At 48.1% G+C, this 19,668-nt stretch overlaps 1 protein-coding gene across 1 annotated transcript in view; it reads right to left on the minus strand.

The window, feature by feature from the left end:
• Window positions 1–19,118, minus strand: part of RSPO4 (R-spondin 4) — a 45,155-nt gene extending 26,037 nt beyond the window's left edge. Inside the window, exon 1 of the mRNA XM_056844917.1 lies at window positions 18,944–19,118. Within this exon, the coding sequence (XP_056700895.1) occupies window positions 18,944–19,055 (112 nt within the window). The 5' untranslated portion in view covers window positions 19,056–19,118. The remainder of the gene's footprint in view (window positions 1–18,943) is intronic.
• Between the last annotated feature and the right edge of the window lie 550 nt (window positions 19,119–19,668).

The raw sequence follows: 19,668 nt of genomic DNA on the forward strand, positions 1-19,668 counted from the left end.
ACATCCAATTGTGGAAGGGGCCCTGGCTCAGTGGAAGACCCTCTGCTTTGCACGCAGAAGGTCCCAGGTTCAATTCCAGGCCATGGGGGTGGGAAAGAGAACCAGCCACACTCCCAAAATGTGTAGGGGATTAAGAATAGTAATTTTTTAAAAATTCACTGGCAAAGAGGAGTGAGAGAGAGAATAAAACCAACTCTGCACTGGCAGCTGCCATCAAAACAATTTTATTTTAAACTGCCCAGACTATCAGATCTCCAGTGGCCGATCAGAAGCCCTGCTAGGTAACATCCCCACCTGGCCCCACCCACTTTCTAAAAACACTTGGAGGGGAATATGGGTACTAGGTTGGGGACCCATGCTCTGGTGTCACAGGAGGGGGGTGATGGGGGGCGGAAGTGAAGGTAATACTGCTGATGTGGGCAGGATCTATGGAATGGTCACAGAAACACATGAAGCTGCCTTATACTGAATCAGACCCTTGGTCCATCAAAGTCAGTATTGTCTGCTCAGACTAGCAGCAGCTCTCCAGGGTCTCGGGCAGACCTTTTTCACATCACCTGCTTGCCTAGTCCCTGTAACTGGAGATGCCGGGGATTGAACCTGGGGCCTTCTGCATGCCAAGCAGATGCTCTACCACTGAGCCACGGCCCCTCCTCTACCACTGAGCCCCGGTCCATGCAGTATGCAGCCATTTTGACCACCATCTTTCCCAAAAGATCATCAGGCTTGAGCAAGGTGACAGCAAAATGGGGGGAAACACAGAAAGTGGGCAATTAGGAGGGAATGTTGTATGGATACTCCAAAAAACAAAAAAAGCAGAAGAAGAAGAAGAAGAAGAAGAAGAACATCAGCAGCAGCAGCAGCAGCTGGCTTTTGTATGCTGACCTCCCAGTACAACTGATCTCCAGACTACGGAGATCAATTCCCCTGGAGGAGATGGCAACTTGGGAGGGGTGGACTCTTTGGTGTTATAGTCCGACTGAGTTCTGATCCCTGCCAAAGCCCTGCCCTCTCTGTGCTCCACCCCCAAATCTCCAGGAATTTCCCAACTCAGAGTTGGCAACCTGACCTTCAATGTCTTTCTTTCCCTTTTCTTTTTGGCCTCTTTGCTTGACAGCCAGAGCATAAACGAAGAACCTTGTTATTAGAACGGCATTGACAACTGGAATGGTATTTCCCTTCGAGTAGCTACAAACCCTGCATGCCTGCCAGCATCCCCAAACTACTTTAAGGAGCAAGCCAGCTCAGGGTGGGTAACATCATTAAAACATAACATACAGTCCATAATCATATAAAACAATAAAAACAGCAAAAAAAATCTTCATAAGAAGCAATAAAATCCCCATAACAAGCCCATAATAAACAAATATATTCAATTTATAACCCTCTCTATTTCCCACTGAGGGCTGGGCTCAGAGCAGCCAACAACTTTAAAAGAACCAATAAATAAATTCCAAGAATCAATAAAAAATTTAAACATTACAAACAATTATCTTAAAAGCCATTAAATCTGATTATACTAATCAGTGCTGGTGATAAAACACTAGGCCATAGAGAGCCCAAGGGAACAATCAGGACACATACCCCCCATCATAATCAATACAGACAAAAAAATGGGGGAAGGGAAGAAAGCCATAATTTAAACCACTGATGCCCTCCACCATGGGCCTGGCGGAACATCTTGGTCTTACAGGCCCTGCCGAACTGTGCCAAGACCCTCGGGGCCCGGGTCTCCCCAGAAAGAGAGTTCCACCAGGGAGGGGCCAGGGGTGAAAAGGCTACGGTTGCCAAGTGCCCAGTGGTTTGTAGGAAAAAGACACCCCTGTGCTAGCACCACAAGGTTTGGAAATCAGCACAGCTCCGAGGGTAATTAACAAAGGGCAAACATTTATATAAATAGCTACACAAATACAATACTGAACATCAACTAGCCTATCATATACATCCATAAACTATCCTAATAGACATAATGCACACATGAACACACGAACCCCCGCCTTTCTGTGGCTCCACTTCATGGGAGCCTTCACGGAAATACTCCTTACATGATATTTGGACTATTGATGACTGAATTAACACTTTGGTTCGTGTGTTCATGTGTGTATTATGTATTAGGATAGTTTATGGATGTATATGATAGGCTAGTTGATGTTCAGTATTGTATTTGGATAGATAGATAGATAGATAGATAGATAGATAGATAGATAGATAGACAGACAGACAGACAGACAGACAGACAGACAGACAGACAGACAGACAGACAGATAGATAGATAGATAGATAGATAATTCATTTACGGCCTTTAGCCAGATAAAACAAGATAAAACAGAAAACTTTGTGTAGCTATTTATATAAATGTTTGCACTTTGTTAATTACCCTCACACCTGTACTAAGTGCCAGGTGGTGGCGGGCAAACCCCCGCCAATCCACCTGGCTGCTCGCTGTCCAGCTGAGGGTCAGCGGGCAATGCATGCACGAGCGCCTGCCATGGCACTAGGGTTGTCAGGTCCCTCTTCGCCATCGGTGGGAGGTTTTGGGGGAGGAGCCTGAGGAGGGTGGGGTTTGGGAGGGGAGGGACTTAAATGCCATAGAGTCCAATTGCCAAAGCTGCCGTTTTCTCCAGGTGAACTGATCTCTATCGGCTGGAGATCAATCATAATAGCGGGAGATCTCCAGCTAGTACCTGGAGGTTGGCAACCTAATTTGGCATTATACCCTGCTGAGGTCCCTCCCTCCCAAACCCCATCCTCCTCAGGCTCCACCACAAAAATCTCCAGGTATTTCCCCACCCGGAGCTGTGGCAACCCTACTTTAGCACATCTAGGCAAAATACTTATGGATATTTGCATTTTCCCGCAGCAGTAGGAAAAGCAGCTTGCAGGTGGGGGCCAAGTAGAGGAAGGCTTGAAAAGCCCTCCCCTACCTCAGGGCTTCCTCTGGAAACTGCAATTTCAGTGACTCCAATCGTCATAATTCTTTAAATGGAATGTATCGTGGAATTGGTTTCTTAGAACACACCAGAACTTGCATAAATCGTGGTGGGCACAGCCCCCAAGAAAGCAAATTCCTCACGTTGGCCAACTTGCCCTTTTGGCACCTGGCATGGGAAGATTCCTCCCCAGCACTGTCACTTTTTAACGTTTGCTTCCTTGAAATATTTCTGTCCCTCCTCTCCAAGGCTCCGGGCAGCTTCCATCAAAATATGCCAACACCAACAGCAATAAACTAAAGTTTAGAACAAGAGTCTCGTCAACAACAATCCTCCAAATTCAATAGCTGTAATATTATACAATCCGAAACACCCACTTCAACAGCCATGGGCCTTTGAAACACCTTTTGCCTCCTCTCTGTTAAGACACAACGGTCGTTGATGCGTGGGAGTTTTACGTGAGGTCCGTTGCTCGCTGCCTGGACCCACACTTTCCTGTTGGGAATCTCTGCACCAGAAGTCCCCAAGCTCAAATCAAGTCCTGCCCCTTGAAATGCTGCTTTGTAATTGGTTTACTTTGGCTGCTTTGTAATTGGCTTTGCTCAGGGGAGAGAGAAGAATCGGATTATCAGAGGAATGGGAAGACCCGGACATTGCAAAAACTGCCAGCGAGGTCATCTCTAGTGGAGGGGAAACTCATGCATAACTCCAAGGAACAACCGAGACAGACTGGGGGGCGAACATGAGTGAAAGTACCCATGCATAAATGACAAACAACTCATATAACTTTGGTCCTCCAAGCAGTAAAGATCCTGATCCAGGGGTCCCCAAAATGGAGCCTGTGGACACCATGGTGTCTACCAATATCTTTCTTGGCACCAACCAAGTGTTTTTAGAAAGTAGGTGTGGACAGGTGGGGCCCTCACCCAGCAAGGCTTCTGAGTGGTCACTGGAGACTGGCTGCACAGATTAAACCCACATACAGGATGTAACAGCAGCATGTCTTCTCCAGTATTCGTCCCCAAGCAACCCGCCTCCACATATAGACTGTCCTAGGAGGACTCTGCCCTGACGTGGATAGCCCAGGCTAGCCTGATCTCATCAGATCTCAGAAGCTAAGCAGAGTCAGCCCTGGTTAGTACTTGGATGGGAAACGAACAAGGAAGTCCAGGGTTGCTACGCAGAGGCAGGCAATGGCAAACCACCTCTGTTTACCTCTGCCCTGACTTGGATGGCCCAGGCTAGCCTAATTTTATCAGAACTGGGAAGCTAAGCAGGATCGGCCCTGGTTACTACCTGGATGGGTGACCACCAAAGCAGTTCAAGGTTGCTGTGCAGAGGCAGGCAATGGCAAACCACCTGTGTTTGTCTCTTGCCTCAAAACCCTACTGTGGGTTACCGCAGGCTGGCTGCAACTTGACAGCACTCTGCACTACTATGAAGTTGTCCTCTTCTAAGTCTTTGGAGCTGAAGACCATTGACAAAACTTGTGGCAATGAATTCCAGGCTTAGTTTTATTTGTTGTATGAAGAAGTACTTCCTTTTTTTCTTTGTTGAATCTGTGGTGAATTTAAAATACACTGCATCCCCCCCTGTTGGAAGTGAAGGACTTTACGCTGTCCCTTAACCTCAGACTTCAGAGGAGGACAAGACTAGTGAGTCAGAGAGAAAGAAGGGACAAGACACTGGGCCATCCTTTCTCTACTGCTCTGAACTATCCCTTTGATGTGTAGATTGGTATTCTTAGGGAGAACTTCCTTCCTTCCTGCTTCTTCCTCACCTCCTCACACACGCAGGCATCTCTTCCCCATCTTGCCACCATGAGGGAAGGACACAAGTCCTGGATCTCTCTCCATCCTAGTTAGTTAGACTAGATAAAGGTAAATGTCCCCTGTGCAAGCACCGGGTCATTCCTGGCCCGTGGGGTGACGTCACATCCCGACATTTCCAAGGCAGACTTTGTTTACGGGGTGGTTTGCCAGTGCCTTCCCCAGTCATCTTCCCTTTACCCCCAGCAAGCTGGGTACTCATTTGACCAACCTTGGAAGGATGGAAGGCTGAGTCAACCTTGAGCTGGCTACCTGAAACCGACTTCTGTCGGGATCGAACTCAGGTCGTGAGCAGAGCTGGAACTGCAGTACTGCAGCTTACCACTCTGTGCCACAGGGCTCATTTGTTAGACTAGATAGAGAACTATATTTTACTCCATCCTATCCAGAAATGGATTTCCTACAATAAGTGAAGTATATTAGTTAAATAGACAAAAGGCTCCTAGCAATTTTGTCCCTGGCACACCCAGAGGTATGGATGAGCTTCTCTGCACACAATTGCCTTTGTGCACTCTGCTAACTTTACAAGATTTGGGCATAACCAAAGCCCTCATAATCCTATACCCCCTTCCCCACAAAATCACTGACTGCAGTGCAGTCTTAAGCTTGTATGTGATATTAAGTGCCGTCAAGTTGCTTATGACTCATGGCGACCCTATGTCCTCAATGTCCTACAAAATGTTGTATCTTTAACAGCCTTGCTCAGGTCTTTCAAACTGAGGACTGTGGCTTCCTTTATAGCAGTGGTTCCCAACCTTTTTTTGACCAGGGACCACTAGGACTTTTTTGTTCGGTGCAGCGACCCCAAGGTTTAAAATAAAAATTCCAAGAATTTGAAAATAAACTTTAATCATAAGTGTTAGTTAAACATTAAACTTAGAATAATATTTGAATATATTTTTATAAAAAAGAACTTTTAATTGAAAATACTAATTTATTATGGGTTTATAACTTTGTTTCGCGGACCTTAATTTAGTTCTTGCGGATCCCTGGGGGTCCGCGGACCCCCTGTTGGGAACCAGTGCTTTATACAGACAGGCCATCTTTCATTGGGTCTTCCTCTTTTCCTGCTGCCTTCAACTGCCTTCAAGCTTGTATACTCAGAGGAAAATCCCATGAAGTTCAGTGGCATTTACTCCCAAGCGTGCTTAGGATTGCAGCCAAACCTGGTAAATTGGGAATAAGGTGGGACTCACTCTCCTTCCATGCTAATTGCTCAGCAACAGACCTGGGAAGTCACATCCCTGCAGCTGGTGGCATTCCCATGGCGTCAATATGTGCCAAAGGTCCCATCCATCTTTCTCCGCCTCATACTCCATCTTGTCTATATGCTAAGCCATACTTCAAACTGAGGCTATCATACTTTGGTCACATTATGAGAAGACAAGAGTCACTGGAAGAGACAATCAAGCTAGGAAAAGCTGAAGGCAGCAGGAAAAGAGGAAGACCCAACAAGAGATGGATTGACACTATAAAGAAAGACAAGGCCCTCAGTTTGCAAGAAGAAGAAGACAAAAAAGAAGAAGACGAAGAAGAAGAAGTTGGTTTTTATATGCCAACTTTCTCTACCACCTAAGGAAGAATCAAACAGGCTTACAATCACCTTCCCCCCTCCCCACAACAGACACCCTGTGAAGTAGGTGAGGCTGAGAGAGCTGTGACTAGCCCAAGTTCACCCAGCTGGCTTCATGTGGAGGAGTGGGGAAACAAATCCGGTTCACCAGATTAGCCTCCGCCGCTCATGAGTAGGAGTGGGGAATCAAACCCAGTTCTCCAGATCAGAGTCCACCACTCCAAACCACCGCTCTTAACCACTACACCACGCTGGCTCTCCTGAGAAAGGCTATTAAGGATAGGACGTTTTGGAGGGCATTGATTCATAGGATCACCATGAGTCGAAAGCGACGTGGCGGCATTTAATACACACACACACTTCAAACATATTACTATTATTAACAGCTCAATTAGAGTCCAGTAGCACCTTCGACGCCAACAGGATATTCAGGGTATAAAAAGCTTTCGAGAGTCAAAGCTCCCTTTGTCAGATGCCAGTGTCTGACGAAGGGAGGTTTGACTCCAAACCCCAAACCGTAAAAATCTTGTTAGTCTTGAAGGTGCAACTGGACTCGAATCGACCTCTTCTGCTGCAGGGCCAACCCAGCTGCCCTCTGATACTGTTATTAAATCATCTTGATGGTATACGGGTTCTTTCATAATAGACCACTTAGAAGGTTGTATAATAGTTTTGGACAATATCCAGGGATTTTGTGTGTGTGTGTGATGGTACTCACCAGTACTGATTACTGGCACCTTTTTTCGGGGCTTTCCCAAGTCCTAAAAGGGAAACTGGTAGAAATCGGCGCAGCCTTATATATGAGTACTGGCATCTTTTCTTTCCTTTTTCTTTTTAACCAAAAAAAAAACACACACACACACCCCACTGAAATTATCATACCTGTTTTGAATGAGATCAGTTTTCAGCCAGGAATAACTGCATTTTGCTTAGTGCAATAGTGTGTATGCGTTGGGGGGGGGGAACCATGGCAGACAAATGCCGCTCCCAGATCATATGTTTCCCTTCAGATAAATGAGTTGCACCGCTTAGTGTTTAGTAAGATCCTCTCCTACCCTCTGCACGGCACAAGATTGTGTCAACAAAACCTTCATGAATAATGAGCAGTGTGATTTTTCCATACACAGACAGCCAAGTATTGCTCAAACCTCTGAGAATGGCACAAAATCCACCCTCTGTTTAGAAAATCCATCAAACCCATCCTGTTCCCGGTTTTCTTCTCCCGTATCATTAATAAAATGTTGTTTACTTTCCTGTGGACAACATGATCTATCAGCCGGGGGGGGGGGTTGGCCCAATTAGCCCCAATCCAACGGGACTTGAACCTGTGCAACTCTGCAGCCATCGCTTCGATAAGATTTGTCGATGCTTTGGAAGCCCACTTGTTCCCCCACAGTTTACACAGCGGAGCAAAGGGATTGTATCTGGGGGGGAGGGATGGAAAGGTGAGCAGGCTTCTGAGCCAAGATTAAGCAGGCATCTTTCGAAAATCCTCTAAATCGGCGAGGGCCAGCCTCTTTCACATGGGTATCCAACATACAACGCTGCGCCATTCAAAGGGACAGTCTCCTTCCCTATGTGCTTGTGCGCCAGCTATGGTCATCAGGCAGCCATCTGCTGACTATCTCACCACTCAGGGCGGCCTACCTGGCATTAGGGTTGCCAACCTCCAGGTGGTGGCTGGACATCTCCTCTATTACAACTGATCTCCAGCAAATAGAGATCAGTTCCCCTGGAGAAAATGGCCACTTTGGCAATTGGACCCTACGGCATTGAAGTCCCTCCCCACCCCAAGCCCCCTCCTCAGGCTCCGCCCCAAAACCTCCCACCGGTGGCAAAGAGGGACCTGCCAACCCTACCGGGCAGCTGGGTGACCATGGGTAGTCATACTCTCTCAGCCTCACCTACCTCACAGGGTGTCTGTTGTGGGGAAGGGAGGGGAAGGTGATTGTAAACCGGTTTCTTCTTCTCAAAACCAAAAATAAAATAGCAGACCCCAAATCTCTCCCCCCACTTAAAAGGTGCCTGCCATTCAAACTCTCTCAAAAGCCCTGGCAAATGGGCAGGCCTTGCAGCACCTCCTAAAGATCTCCAAGGAGGGTACCCCCCCCTCACCTCTTCAGGGAGCCCATTCCACAGAGCCAGAGCCCCAATGGAAAAGGGCCCAGGCGGCTCATGTGGAGGAGTGGGGAATCAAACCTGGTTCTCCAGACTCCACCACGCCAAACCACTGCTCTTAACCACTACACCATGCTGGCTCTCTATTATTGGCTCTATTAATGGCTCTACTATTATTGGAAGCTGCCTTGAACCACTAGGAAAGGTGGGATTGGGATTATGAATGTTTTAATCTAAATACATACACAAAAGGTATGCTGTGCCCTTGTTCATACTGATTGCTCCCTGTTCCTTGGGCTCTTTTGTCCCTTGCCTATGGAGTCCGGGAGCAGGCAGGGACATAGAATCATAGTTGGATGGTACCACCAGGGTCATCTAGTCCAACCCCCTGCACAATGCAGGAAATTCACAACTACCTCTCCCCCACACCCCCAGTAACCCCTACTCCATGCCCAGAAGATGGCCAAGATGCCCTCCCTCTCATCATCTGCTGAAGGTCATAGAATCAGCATTGTTGACAGATGCTGACACAGGCAGGAGACGAGACAGACATATTGGCCGGGCTCTCCAACTCTCCTCAGGCAACACAGGCCTCTTATGCAGGGATGTTTCCCCACAGTCACACCCACCAACTGCCTCAGGGCTTCCTTCTGCTTATGCATGCCTTTTCCAACAGTCAGAGTCCACCTCGCTCTGTCCACGCAATTTGCCGTTTTGCCGGTGTTTTCCAGATGCTGTTTTAGCCAGAATCTGGAAAATGTGGGCAAAACGTGGGGGGAGAGCGAGGGGGCTTCTGACTGGCAGAAAAGGCATGCATACGCAAAAGGAAGCCCCAAAGCAGTCGGTGGGGGGTGACCGTGGGGAAACGTCCCTGCATAAAAGACCACAGTCTCCTCCTGTATGGACCATTCAATGCCCCCTAAGTTGCCCCTAAGCTCCTCTGGTTTAAATATAGGTTTTTCCTGCTCCTCGAGGGAGGGAGGTTACTACAATGATCGAAGGGGCCAGGTGTGCCAAACTGCCAAAGATTCCTCCTTTCACCTGGCTTTTATTGAGTTGTCTTAAATCGTAGTTTCAGAGGGTAGCCATGTTGGTCTGCAGAAGAACAGCTAGATTGGAGTCCAGTAGCACCTTAGAGATGAACACAATTCTCAGAGTATAAGCTTTCAAGAGCCAATGCAATAGCTCTCGGGAGAACTGGCTCGCGAAAGCTTACACACCGAAAATCCTGTTTAAGAAAGATGCAGACAAGCTGGAACATGTCCAGAAGAGGGCAACAAAGATGGTGAGGGGTCTGGAGACCAAGTCCCATGAGGAAAGGTTGAAGGAGCTGGGTACGTTTAGCCTGAAGAGGAGAAGACTGAGAGGGGATATGATAACCGTCTTCAAGTACTTGAAGGGCTGTCATATAGAGGAGGGTGCCGAGTTGTTTTCTGTTGCCCCAGAAGGTTGGACCAGAACCAACAGGTTGAAATTAAATCAAAAGAGTTTCCGTCTAGACATCAGGAAGTATTTTCTAACAGTAAGAGCGGTTCCTCAGTGGAACAGGCTTCCTCGGGAGGTGGTGAGCTCTCCTTCCCTGGAGGTTTTTAAGCAGAGACTAGATGGCCATCTGTTAGCAATGCTGATTCTATGACCTTAAGCAGATGACGTGAGGGAGGGCATCTTGGCCATCTTCTGGGCATGGAGTAGGGGTCACTGGGGGTGTGTGGGGAAGGTAGTTGTGAATTTCCTGCATTGTACAGGGGGTTGGACTAGATGACCCTGGTGGTCCCTTCCAACTCTATGATTCTATGACTGGAGTCCAGTAGCACCTTAGAGACCAACACGATGTTCGTAGTATAAGCTTTCAAGAGTCAATGCAATGGCTCTGGGAAGAACTGATTTGCGAAAGCTTACTCACCGAAAATCCTGTTGGTCCCTAAGGGGCTGCTAGACTCAAACCTAGTTGTTTCATACCGTGTAATCCCAAACTCTGCATCACATGAACACATGAAGCTGCCTTCTACTGAATCAGACCCTCGGTCCATCAAAGTCAGTCTTGTCTACTCAGACCAGCAGTGGCTCTCCAGGGTCTCAGGCAGAGGTCTTTCACATCACCTACCTGCCTAGTCCCTTTACTGGAGATGGCAGGATTGAACCTGGGACCTTCTCTACATGCCAAGTAGGTGGTCACCTTGGCCTGAGGCAGCGTGTTTTTCTCATTGTCTTTCCATTTTTGTATTCCTAGCCCTATTGCATTTTGCATTGGGTGTCTTACGCTGTATAATTACATTTCCCACCACTTTCTTTGCTTGGCAATCCACCTGTGGTCTCAGAGAAAGGTGGGCTATAAACAAGCTAAATAAATACTGTGTGTGCATGTTTTTATATGATTTAAATAGACCACTGAGGAAGACCATATAGGCCAAAACGCGTTTGGCTTGTGGTGACAGACATCAACCTTAAGAAATGCCATTGTGCTATTTTAACGGTTTTAAAATAATTTTATTTCTTATATAGAGCTTCTAATAAATTGTATATTTTCATTATTTATATTTTTTCCATCCCACCCATCCTTGGGTACCCAACTTCTGTTTTCTAGGTGGGGTTCTATTCCCCTCTTTTTTCTTCTGCTGCCTTCTAATGAATCAGACCCTTGCAGCGCATTCCTGAAAGGAGTGCCCGCGCCGGGCTTAGGAGACAAACTGGCGGCGTTGCTCGGCGCCAAAATCCCCTGCAACCCTATGGTTGCAGGGGAGATACGCCAGCTAAAAGCTGGTGTATCTTTGCAAAAATAAAAAGGGGCGTTCCCGAGCCGAAAGCACTCGAAAGGCTGACTAACATTGGCCCCGCCCCGCGGCCGGCGCAGTTACGCCCCGGGAAAGTCTCCCGGGGTGCCGGAATGCCTCCCGGCTCACCACCACGTCCTGTGCCGGTGGCCAGAGGCCGGCGGTTGGCAGCGGTCAGGGAGCGGCGCCTGGCCTTGCATGCCGGCACTGGGGCCACTAACGCTGGCGGGCACCTTCCAGGAGCCAGCGGTGTGGGCCCCTGCGCTGGCGGAGGCCGTAGTCAGCCTCCTAAGGGCTTTGGGCCCAATTTTCAGGAATGGACCCTTGGTCCATCAGAGTCAGTATTGTCTACTCAGACTGGCAGCAGCTCTCCAGGGTATCAGGCAGAGGTCTTTCCCATCACCTACTTGCCTAGTCCCTTTAACTGGAGATGCCGGGGATTGAACCTGGGACCTTCTGCATGCCAAGAAGAAGAAGAGCTGGTTTTTATATGCTGACTTTCTCTACCACTTAAGGAAGAATCAAACTGGCTTACAATCACCTTCCCTTCCCCACAACATACACTCTGTGAAGTAGGTGGGGCTGAGAGAGCTCTAAGAGAGCTGTGACTAGCCCAAGGTCACCCAGCTGGCTTCATGTGGAGGAGTGGGGAAACCAACAACCCGTTTCACCAGATTAGCATCTGTCACTCATGCGGAGGAGTGGGGAATCAAACCCAGTTCTCCAGGTTAGAGTCCACCTCCCCTAACCACCCCTCTTAACCACTGCACCACGCTGGCCCTACCACTGAGCCACAATCCCTCCCCTCCCTCCTATTGGCTGTAGCGCATATAAAGGTGCCCCATTCCTGAGAGCCTTTTTTGCAGGTTGACAAATTATTAGATTTTGTGGTGGGCAACTTTAGCGGGCTGCTCTATATCTTTGCTTGCCCAGCAAGCTTCTACGGCGGAATGGGGATTTGAACGGGGGGGGGGGTGTCTCCTAGATCCTAGTCTGACACTCTTATCTCTACCACACACTGGCTCAGGGGCAGCCTCCCCCCAACTCATCCCCTCGCCCAGCTGTGGGTGCCCTGCTTGTTACAGCTGGCTACTGAAACAACTGGAAGGGCTGGAAACCATTGGGTGAAGAGATAGGAGCTGCCTGGACTCCGGCATCCACCTCTGCATTTAGAAGAGAGAATCTCTAGCCTGGAAGAAGGTGCAAATGTGGTCCTTTTGTTTCCACAGAGTTTCCTTCCCACATTCTTGGAGAGGGTCTTGGATATTCTTGATTCTCTAAACAATTTCAGCTCTGGGGAGGGTGGGGGAGGACAACGGGCGCTTGCAAAAGCAGAAATATACCCCGGCCTCTGTTTCGACAGCAGACCAGGTGTGTTTCCCAGCTGCACTACTTGAGGATGTGAAATGTGACAGACAGATGACAATGGCAGTCCTGACACACACCTGCACTTAGATGCCCGTCCTGAGGTGTGATCTTCTGATGCACATTCAGCCTCCCTTCCAACAATTTGCTCAGTCCCTTTCCAATCATTATTTTTCCTCAGTGGAGAATAAATCAGCGGATTGGACATACAGAAGGTTCCGGTACATCTGTACCAGCATAACAGCAATATCAGAAACTCTGCCAAGGCATGTCTAGCAGCCTGAGATGACTGTTTCTCCCAAACCTGTTCATGTGTTTGAACTTCTTTCCTTTCCTGAAGCCAGAGACCCAGTGTGGTATAGCGATAAAGGTGCTGGACTAAGTTTGAGGAGATCCAAGTTCAAATCTGGTGAACTGGATTTGTTTCCCCACTACTGCACACGAAGCCAGCTGGGTGACCTTGGGCAAGTTACCGCTCTGTTAGAGTTCTCTCAGCCCCACCTACCTCACAGGGCGTCTGTTGTGGGGAGAGGAAGGGAAGGAGGTTGTAAGCCAGTTTGATTCTCCCTTAAGTGGTAGAGAAAGTCGGTATATAAAAACCAACTCTTCTTCTTCATCATCCCCGCTCTGGCATGAAACTCACTGGATGGCATTGGTCTGGTCATTCTTTCTCACGCTAACCCACTTGACACGGCTATTGTGATGATAAAATGGTTCTCGCTCTCTAGAGGAAGGGGATGATAAAAAATGTGTGTGTGTGTATGTGTGTTTGTGTAAAGTGCCGTCAAGTCGCAGCCGACTTATGAGACTAACAGAGGTGGTTTGCCATTGCCTTCCTCTGTGTAGCAACCCTGGTATTCCTTGGTGGTCTCCCATCTAAAAATTAACCAGTGCTGACCCTGCTTAGCTTCCGAGGGGAGTGGACATGTTCATGGAGGATGGGGCTATACATGGCTCCTAGTCAATATGAATACTAGTCATGATGCACCCCTCTTCTCTTCAGTCTCAGAGGAGCATGCCTATTACATTAGGTGCTTTGGAACACCGGCAGGATAAATGCAGCCGCAGTCGTCTTGTTTGTGGGTTTCCTAGAGGCACCTGGTTGGCCTCTGTGTGAACAGACTTGATGGACCTTGGTCTGATCCAGCATGGCTTTTCGTATGTTCTTATGAGATCTGACAAGATCGGGCTATACCATGCTGTCTGATAAAAAAGTGTACTAGACAATTAATCAGCGTGGTGTAGTGGTTAAGAGCGGTGGATTGGAGCGGTGGAGTCTGATCTGGAGAACCGGGTTTGATTCCCCACTCTTCCACATGAGCAGCGGAGGCTAATCTGGTGAACCGGGTTAGTTTCCTCACTCCTACACATTAAGCCAGCTGGGCTAGTCACAGTTTTCTTAAGAGCTCTCTCATCCCCACCTACCTGACAGGGTGTCTGTTGTGGGGAGGGGAAGGCAAGGCGATTGTAAGCCGGTTTGATTCTCCCTTAAGTGGTAGAGAAAGTCGGCATATAAAAACCAACTCTTCTTCTTCTTCTAGTGCCAATTATTTGCTAAGTATTTTTAATCTTTTTCACCCACACAAAACAGTAGCTGTAAGTGCTCAAACAGATGAGATGAAGATCCTTTGTCTTGTTGGTCTATAAAAATGCAAATTGTGGCTCCTGGGGCCAGAGTTTGCCTTGGAGTCATGCAGGGAAAGGGAGGTCACTTAATCCTTCCACCTCCGCTTGGCTTTTCTATTTGGAACCAAATTCCCAGTTTTGTCATTCGAATTTCAAGAGAAAAAAAGATGTTTTGAAAGGATGCTAATTAAAAAGTCCCCAGTTTCAAACACTGAAAGAATGAGGGATGGAGGGTTAAACACCTTCTCCCTTACCTGGATGACCCCAAGGCAAACTGGTGGAAAATGCTGTCAAGTCACACCTGACTTTTGGCAAACCCTGCAAGATTTTGAAGGCAAGTGACGAACAGAGGCGATTTGCCAGGCAGCCTCTGCACAGCAACCCTGCTTAGCTTCTGAGATCTGATGAGATCGGGCTAGCCTGGACCATCCAGATCAGGACAAATGAACAAACCTGGTTTCCCATTGCCTGCCTCTGCACAGCAACCCTGGACTTCCTTGGTGGTCTCTTATCCAAGTACTAACCGGTGCCAACCCTGCTTAGCTTCTGAGCTTTGCCCAGCTCTGGCTAGGCTGGGCCATCCAGGTCAGGGCAGACAGAGGTGGTTTGCCATTGCCTGCCTCTAGCAGGGCAGACAGAGGTAGTTTGCCATTGCCTGCCTCTAGCAACCTTGAGCTTCCTTGGTGGTCTCCCATCCAAGTGCTAACCAGGAGTGACCCTGCTTAGCTTTTGAGATCTGGTGAGATCAGGCAAGCCTGGGCCATCCAGGTCAGGTTGAGACACCTGAATCTTCCCTCCTTATCCTGCATCGTATTGGTTATTCAGCCTTGGCATGTTGAAACTGGCTCTTCCACACTGTCATATAGAACTTTTTCTTCCACAAGGGCCTGCCCATGAGTAAGATCAGCTCCAGAGGATGGCTCACCTTGCCCTACTCTCAAAAGCAAGGGGGATTAGACCCAGAGACGGGACCTATTCGTTTGTGGCTCCTATGCTATGTTATTCCTTTCCCAGTGCAAATTCAGCAGGGGTCAAGAATACTGAGCTCTAGACAGTAGGAAAGAAACATTTTGTACGTTCCCAGAGCCACTGTCAATCCCTCTTGTTGAACTTTTTCTCCTCCCCTGCCCTGTCCTCTTCTTCTACCCGCTTGGTTATTTATTTATTTTTACACAGAACCCTGCTGCTTTTATTGGTGGTTTTATTGCTGGCTTTATTGCTGTATTAATTACTTGTGTTTTTATTAACTAATTATTATTTTAATGGGTTATCGCTGGAAGCCGCAGCAGGAGCAAACCGGCGAAGACAACGGGATGTAAATATTGTGAATGAATAAATGCAGCACGTCGGAACGCTAAGGAAGGAAATGCAATAACACAGCCTGAGCCAGTCTTTCTATCCAGGGGCAGAGAAATACATACTTCCCTTCATGGGGGTCTAGTTGCTGTTTTTCCAAACTACCTAAGGCCCAATTTAATGCCAAAGGACTTCTGCCGAAGTGCAAACTCTTCCGGAGTATTTAGCAGTGTCTGCTGTAGCAACCTCTAGGCAAAATCAAAGTTAACATAAAATAGCTTCCCTGGACCAGGCCATGATAATCTAGCAGTCCTAATACCCCCCAGTAGCACCCACATGCTCCTGGGAATCCCACAAGGAAGGGAGGCAAGCATTACTCTGTCCCTGCTGTTTGGCAGATAGGCTGCCTCTGCTGCCTCTGTGTACGGAGGTTCCAGGTCAGCATCATGGCTAACTGCCATTAATGGACCTGTCCTCCACGAACTTGGCAAATTTCTTTTTAAAGCCATCTGACCAAGCGGGCAACATCAGGTCTTGTGGTGACAAATTCCACAAGCCAATGATTCACTGCACGAAGAAGTGTTTTCTTTTGTCTCTCAGGAGGTGGTGAGCTCTCCTTCCCTGGAGGTTTTTAAGAAGAGGTTGGATGGCCATCTGTCAGCAATGCTGATTCTGTGACCTTAGGCAGATGATGAGAGGGAGGGCATCTTGGCCATCTTCTGGTCACTAAGGATGTGCGGGGGGGGGGGGGAGGTAGTTGTTAATTTCCTGCATTGTGCAGGGGGTTGGACTAGATGACCCTGGTGGTCCCTTCCAACTCTATGATTCTATGAAGAGTCTGTCCATCAATTTCACTGAGCGGTCCTAAAAATCTAGTATTATCAGAGACAGAAAAAAATCATTTCTGTCCAGTTTCTCTACATCCTATATACTTTCATAAACACCTATTATGTTCCCTTTAGTGATCTTTTTTTCTAAATTTAAACGACAGCAAGTTGTAGTGGTTAAGAGCGGTGGTTTGGAGCAGTGGACTCTGGAGAACCAGGTTTGATTCCCCAGTCCTCCACATGAGTGGCAGAGGCTAATCTGGTGAACATGATTTGTTTCCCCTCTCCTACACATGAAGCCAGCTGGGTGACCTTGGGCAAGTTACAGTTCTATTAAGAGCTGTCTCAGCCCCACCGACCTCACAGGGTGTCTGTTGTGGGGAGGGGGAGGGGATTGTAAGCCGGTTTGAGTCTCCCTTGAGCGGTAGAGAAAGTCAGCATATAAAAACCAACTCTTCTTCTTAAACTCTTTTGCCATTTCTCATACAAAAGTGCTCCAAACCCTCAATCATTCTGATTACTTTTTCAGCCCCTTTCACCCCCTTTTCAATGTGTTCCACACGACCTGCCCCATCCATGTTGCAACCATACAATAACAGAAATTTGCAGACACATGGTACAAGTGCGCGATTTGGAGCGGGTCGGTTTCACAGAAGGCTTTAGAAGTAATGAAGCGACGTTCAACACAACACTTTCACACCAAAATTAGGGCATCCTGGAAAATCTTTCCAGAACGCTTTGAACAGTAGCACACTTAGTTGTAATGTGGACACCTGCCTGAGCATTTACAAAAGGAGCAGATCGGGACATTAAAACCCATGAAGCTGCCTTATACTAAATCAGACCACTCGTCTATCAAGGTCAATATTGTCTACTCAGACAGGCAGCAGCTCTCCAGGGTCTCAGGCAGAAGTCTCCCTGCTATAAGACTGTACTACCCTTGTACAAATCTATGGTGAGACCACACTTGGAATACTGTGTAGAGCTCTGGTCACCACACCTAAAATAGGATATTGCAGAGCTTGAGAAGGTGCAGAAAAGAGCAACCAAAATGATCAGGGGACTACAGCAACTGCCCTGTGAGGAGCGGTTAAAATGCTTAGGGCTGTTTAGCTTGGAAAGAAGGCATAATAGACATAATAGAGGTCTATAAAATTATGCATGGTGTGGAGAGAGTGGACAGGGAGAAGCTTTTGTAGCTCTCTCAATACTAGAACGCGGGGTCATCTGCTGAAGCTGGAGGGTGAGAGATTCAAAACAGATAAAAGGAAGTATTTTCTTCACACAACGCAGAGTTAAATTGTGGGACTCCCTGCCTCAGGATGGCTGCCAACTTGAAAGGCTTTAAGAGGGGACATGTTCATGGAGGAGAGGGCTATTTGTGGCTACTAGTCAAAATGGATACTAGTCTTGATGCATACCTATTCTCTCCAGGATCAGAGGAGTATGCCTATTATCTTAGGTGCTGTGGAATGCAGGCAGGACAATGCTGCTGCAGTCGACTTGCTTGTGGGCTTCCTAGAGGCCCCTGGTTGGCTGCTGTGTGAACAGGCTGCTGGACTTGATGGACCTTGGTCTGATCCAGCAGGGCCTTTCTTATTTTCTTATGTTCTCACATCATCTACGACCTGATCCTTTTGAACCTGGCAATTGAACCTGGGACACATTTGGTCCATCAAAGTCAGTCTTGCCTACTCAGACTGGTAGTGGCTCTCCAAGGTCTCAGGCGGATGTCTTTTGCGTCACCTATGACCTAACTGCAGTTGCCTGGGATTGAACCTGGGACATTCAGCATGCCGACCAGATGCTCTGCCGCTGAGCCACTGCCCACAGCTCTGGAGCAAGCACAGCAGAGTGCCCCCACAGAGCTGGCAGTTGGGGCTGCTTGGCTTGAACCCCAGCTGCAGAGGCAAGAACAACAGGTATAGGCTCACCTGACAACATCACCATCATCACAGTCCGGGTCCGAGGCGAGCAGCCCACTCGTGGTGCTGTGACCACCACAGGGCCTCTTGACTCATAAGAACTTAAGAACATAAGAAAGGCCATGCTAGATCAGACCAAGACCCATCAAGTCCAGCAGTTTGTTCATACAGTGGTCAACCAGGTGCCTCTAGGAAGCCCACAAACAAGACGACTGCAGCAGCACCATCCTGCCTGTGTTCCACAGCACCTAATATAATAAGCAGGCTTCTCTGATCCTGGAGAGAACATAAGAAAAGCCCTGCTGGATCAGACCAGCAGTTTGTTCACACAGTGGCCAACCAGGTGCCTCTAGGAAGCCCCCAAACAAGGCAACTACAGCAGCATTGTCCTGCCTGTCTTCCAAAGCACATAATTTAATAAGGCATGCTCCTCTGATCTTGGAGATAAGTCTCTCATATCATCTGCTCCTAGCTAAAGGTCACCCACCAGGAGCTTGCCAACTACACTGAAGAGCCAATCCACCCCTGTTTCCCCAGACCAGTTCCACCCATCAAACAAACTGGGGAAGAAAAGGAAAAGACGCCACCGGGTTTGTAGCCACCCCCTTAGAAGCAGCTGTGCATGCTGGCTTTGCCACCCCCAAGGCATAACAACAGCCTCCCCCCCTCCACCCAGGCCGTACCTAGTTTCTTCCTCCTGGCTTGAGCGAGCATTTCCATGGAGTTTATGAATAACAGCAACAGGAAAAGTATCCACTGCATCTGGCCAGGAATAATTTGGGGCAAGGCGAACATCAGAGCATCCAAACGGCTTGACGTTCCTCCTCTTGCCAAACGCCGAAGGAGCCACGGAGAGAAAACAGCTCTTGCACACAAAAATAAAAGAGAGAGAAAGAAAGAAATGTTCACAGCATCTCCTCAGACTTGATTCTTGGCACAAAACCCAACCTCTAGGGTGGCATGGAGTGGGCACCAAAGGTGTTCAGCTCGACGTCTGCACCATGGCGTCGAAGAAACATCGAAGGCAGACCCGGAGAGCACTTTTAGAGGTGGCGGTCCCCTTCCTCGCCGACTTTGAGGAGTTCCCACATCAAAGAACAAACAGAACAGCCTTTGCTACTTAGGAAAGCATTAGGTTTAACCTCTGCTGGGTTTAACCTCTCCTGGGAGCTGCCCGGCTGCATTGCATCGCTCAGACTGAACTTCTGCCATGGCTAGGAAATCAGGTTCAATGGGAAGCCTTTCCAAATTATCGGGGTGGAGTCAGGGATTTAACCGTGTCCCTGCTGACGAGAAGCTCTTTCACCCTTGCCCCCAAGTCACCGCGGCCCCCTGTAAAACCTCCGACAGACTTTCTGGATTAGTCAGACACAAACGCTAGCCTCTGCTCGAGACTTTATTTCAGAAA

The sequence above is a fragment of the Euleptes europaea genome, chromosome 2 (assembly GCF_029931775.1).
Source record: "Euleptes europaea isolate rEulEur1 chromosome 2, rEulEur1.hap1, whole genome shotgun sequence".
Classification (NCBI taxonomy): Eukaryota; Metazoa; Chordata; class Lepidosauria; order Squamata; family Sphaerodactylidae; genus Euleptes; species Euleptes europaea.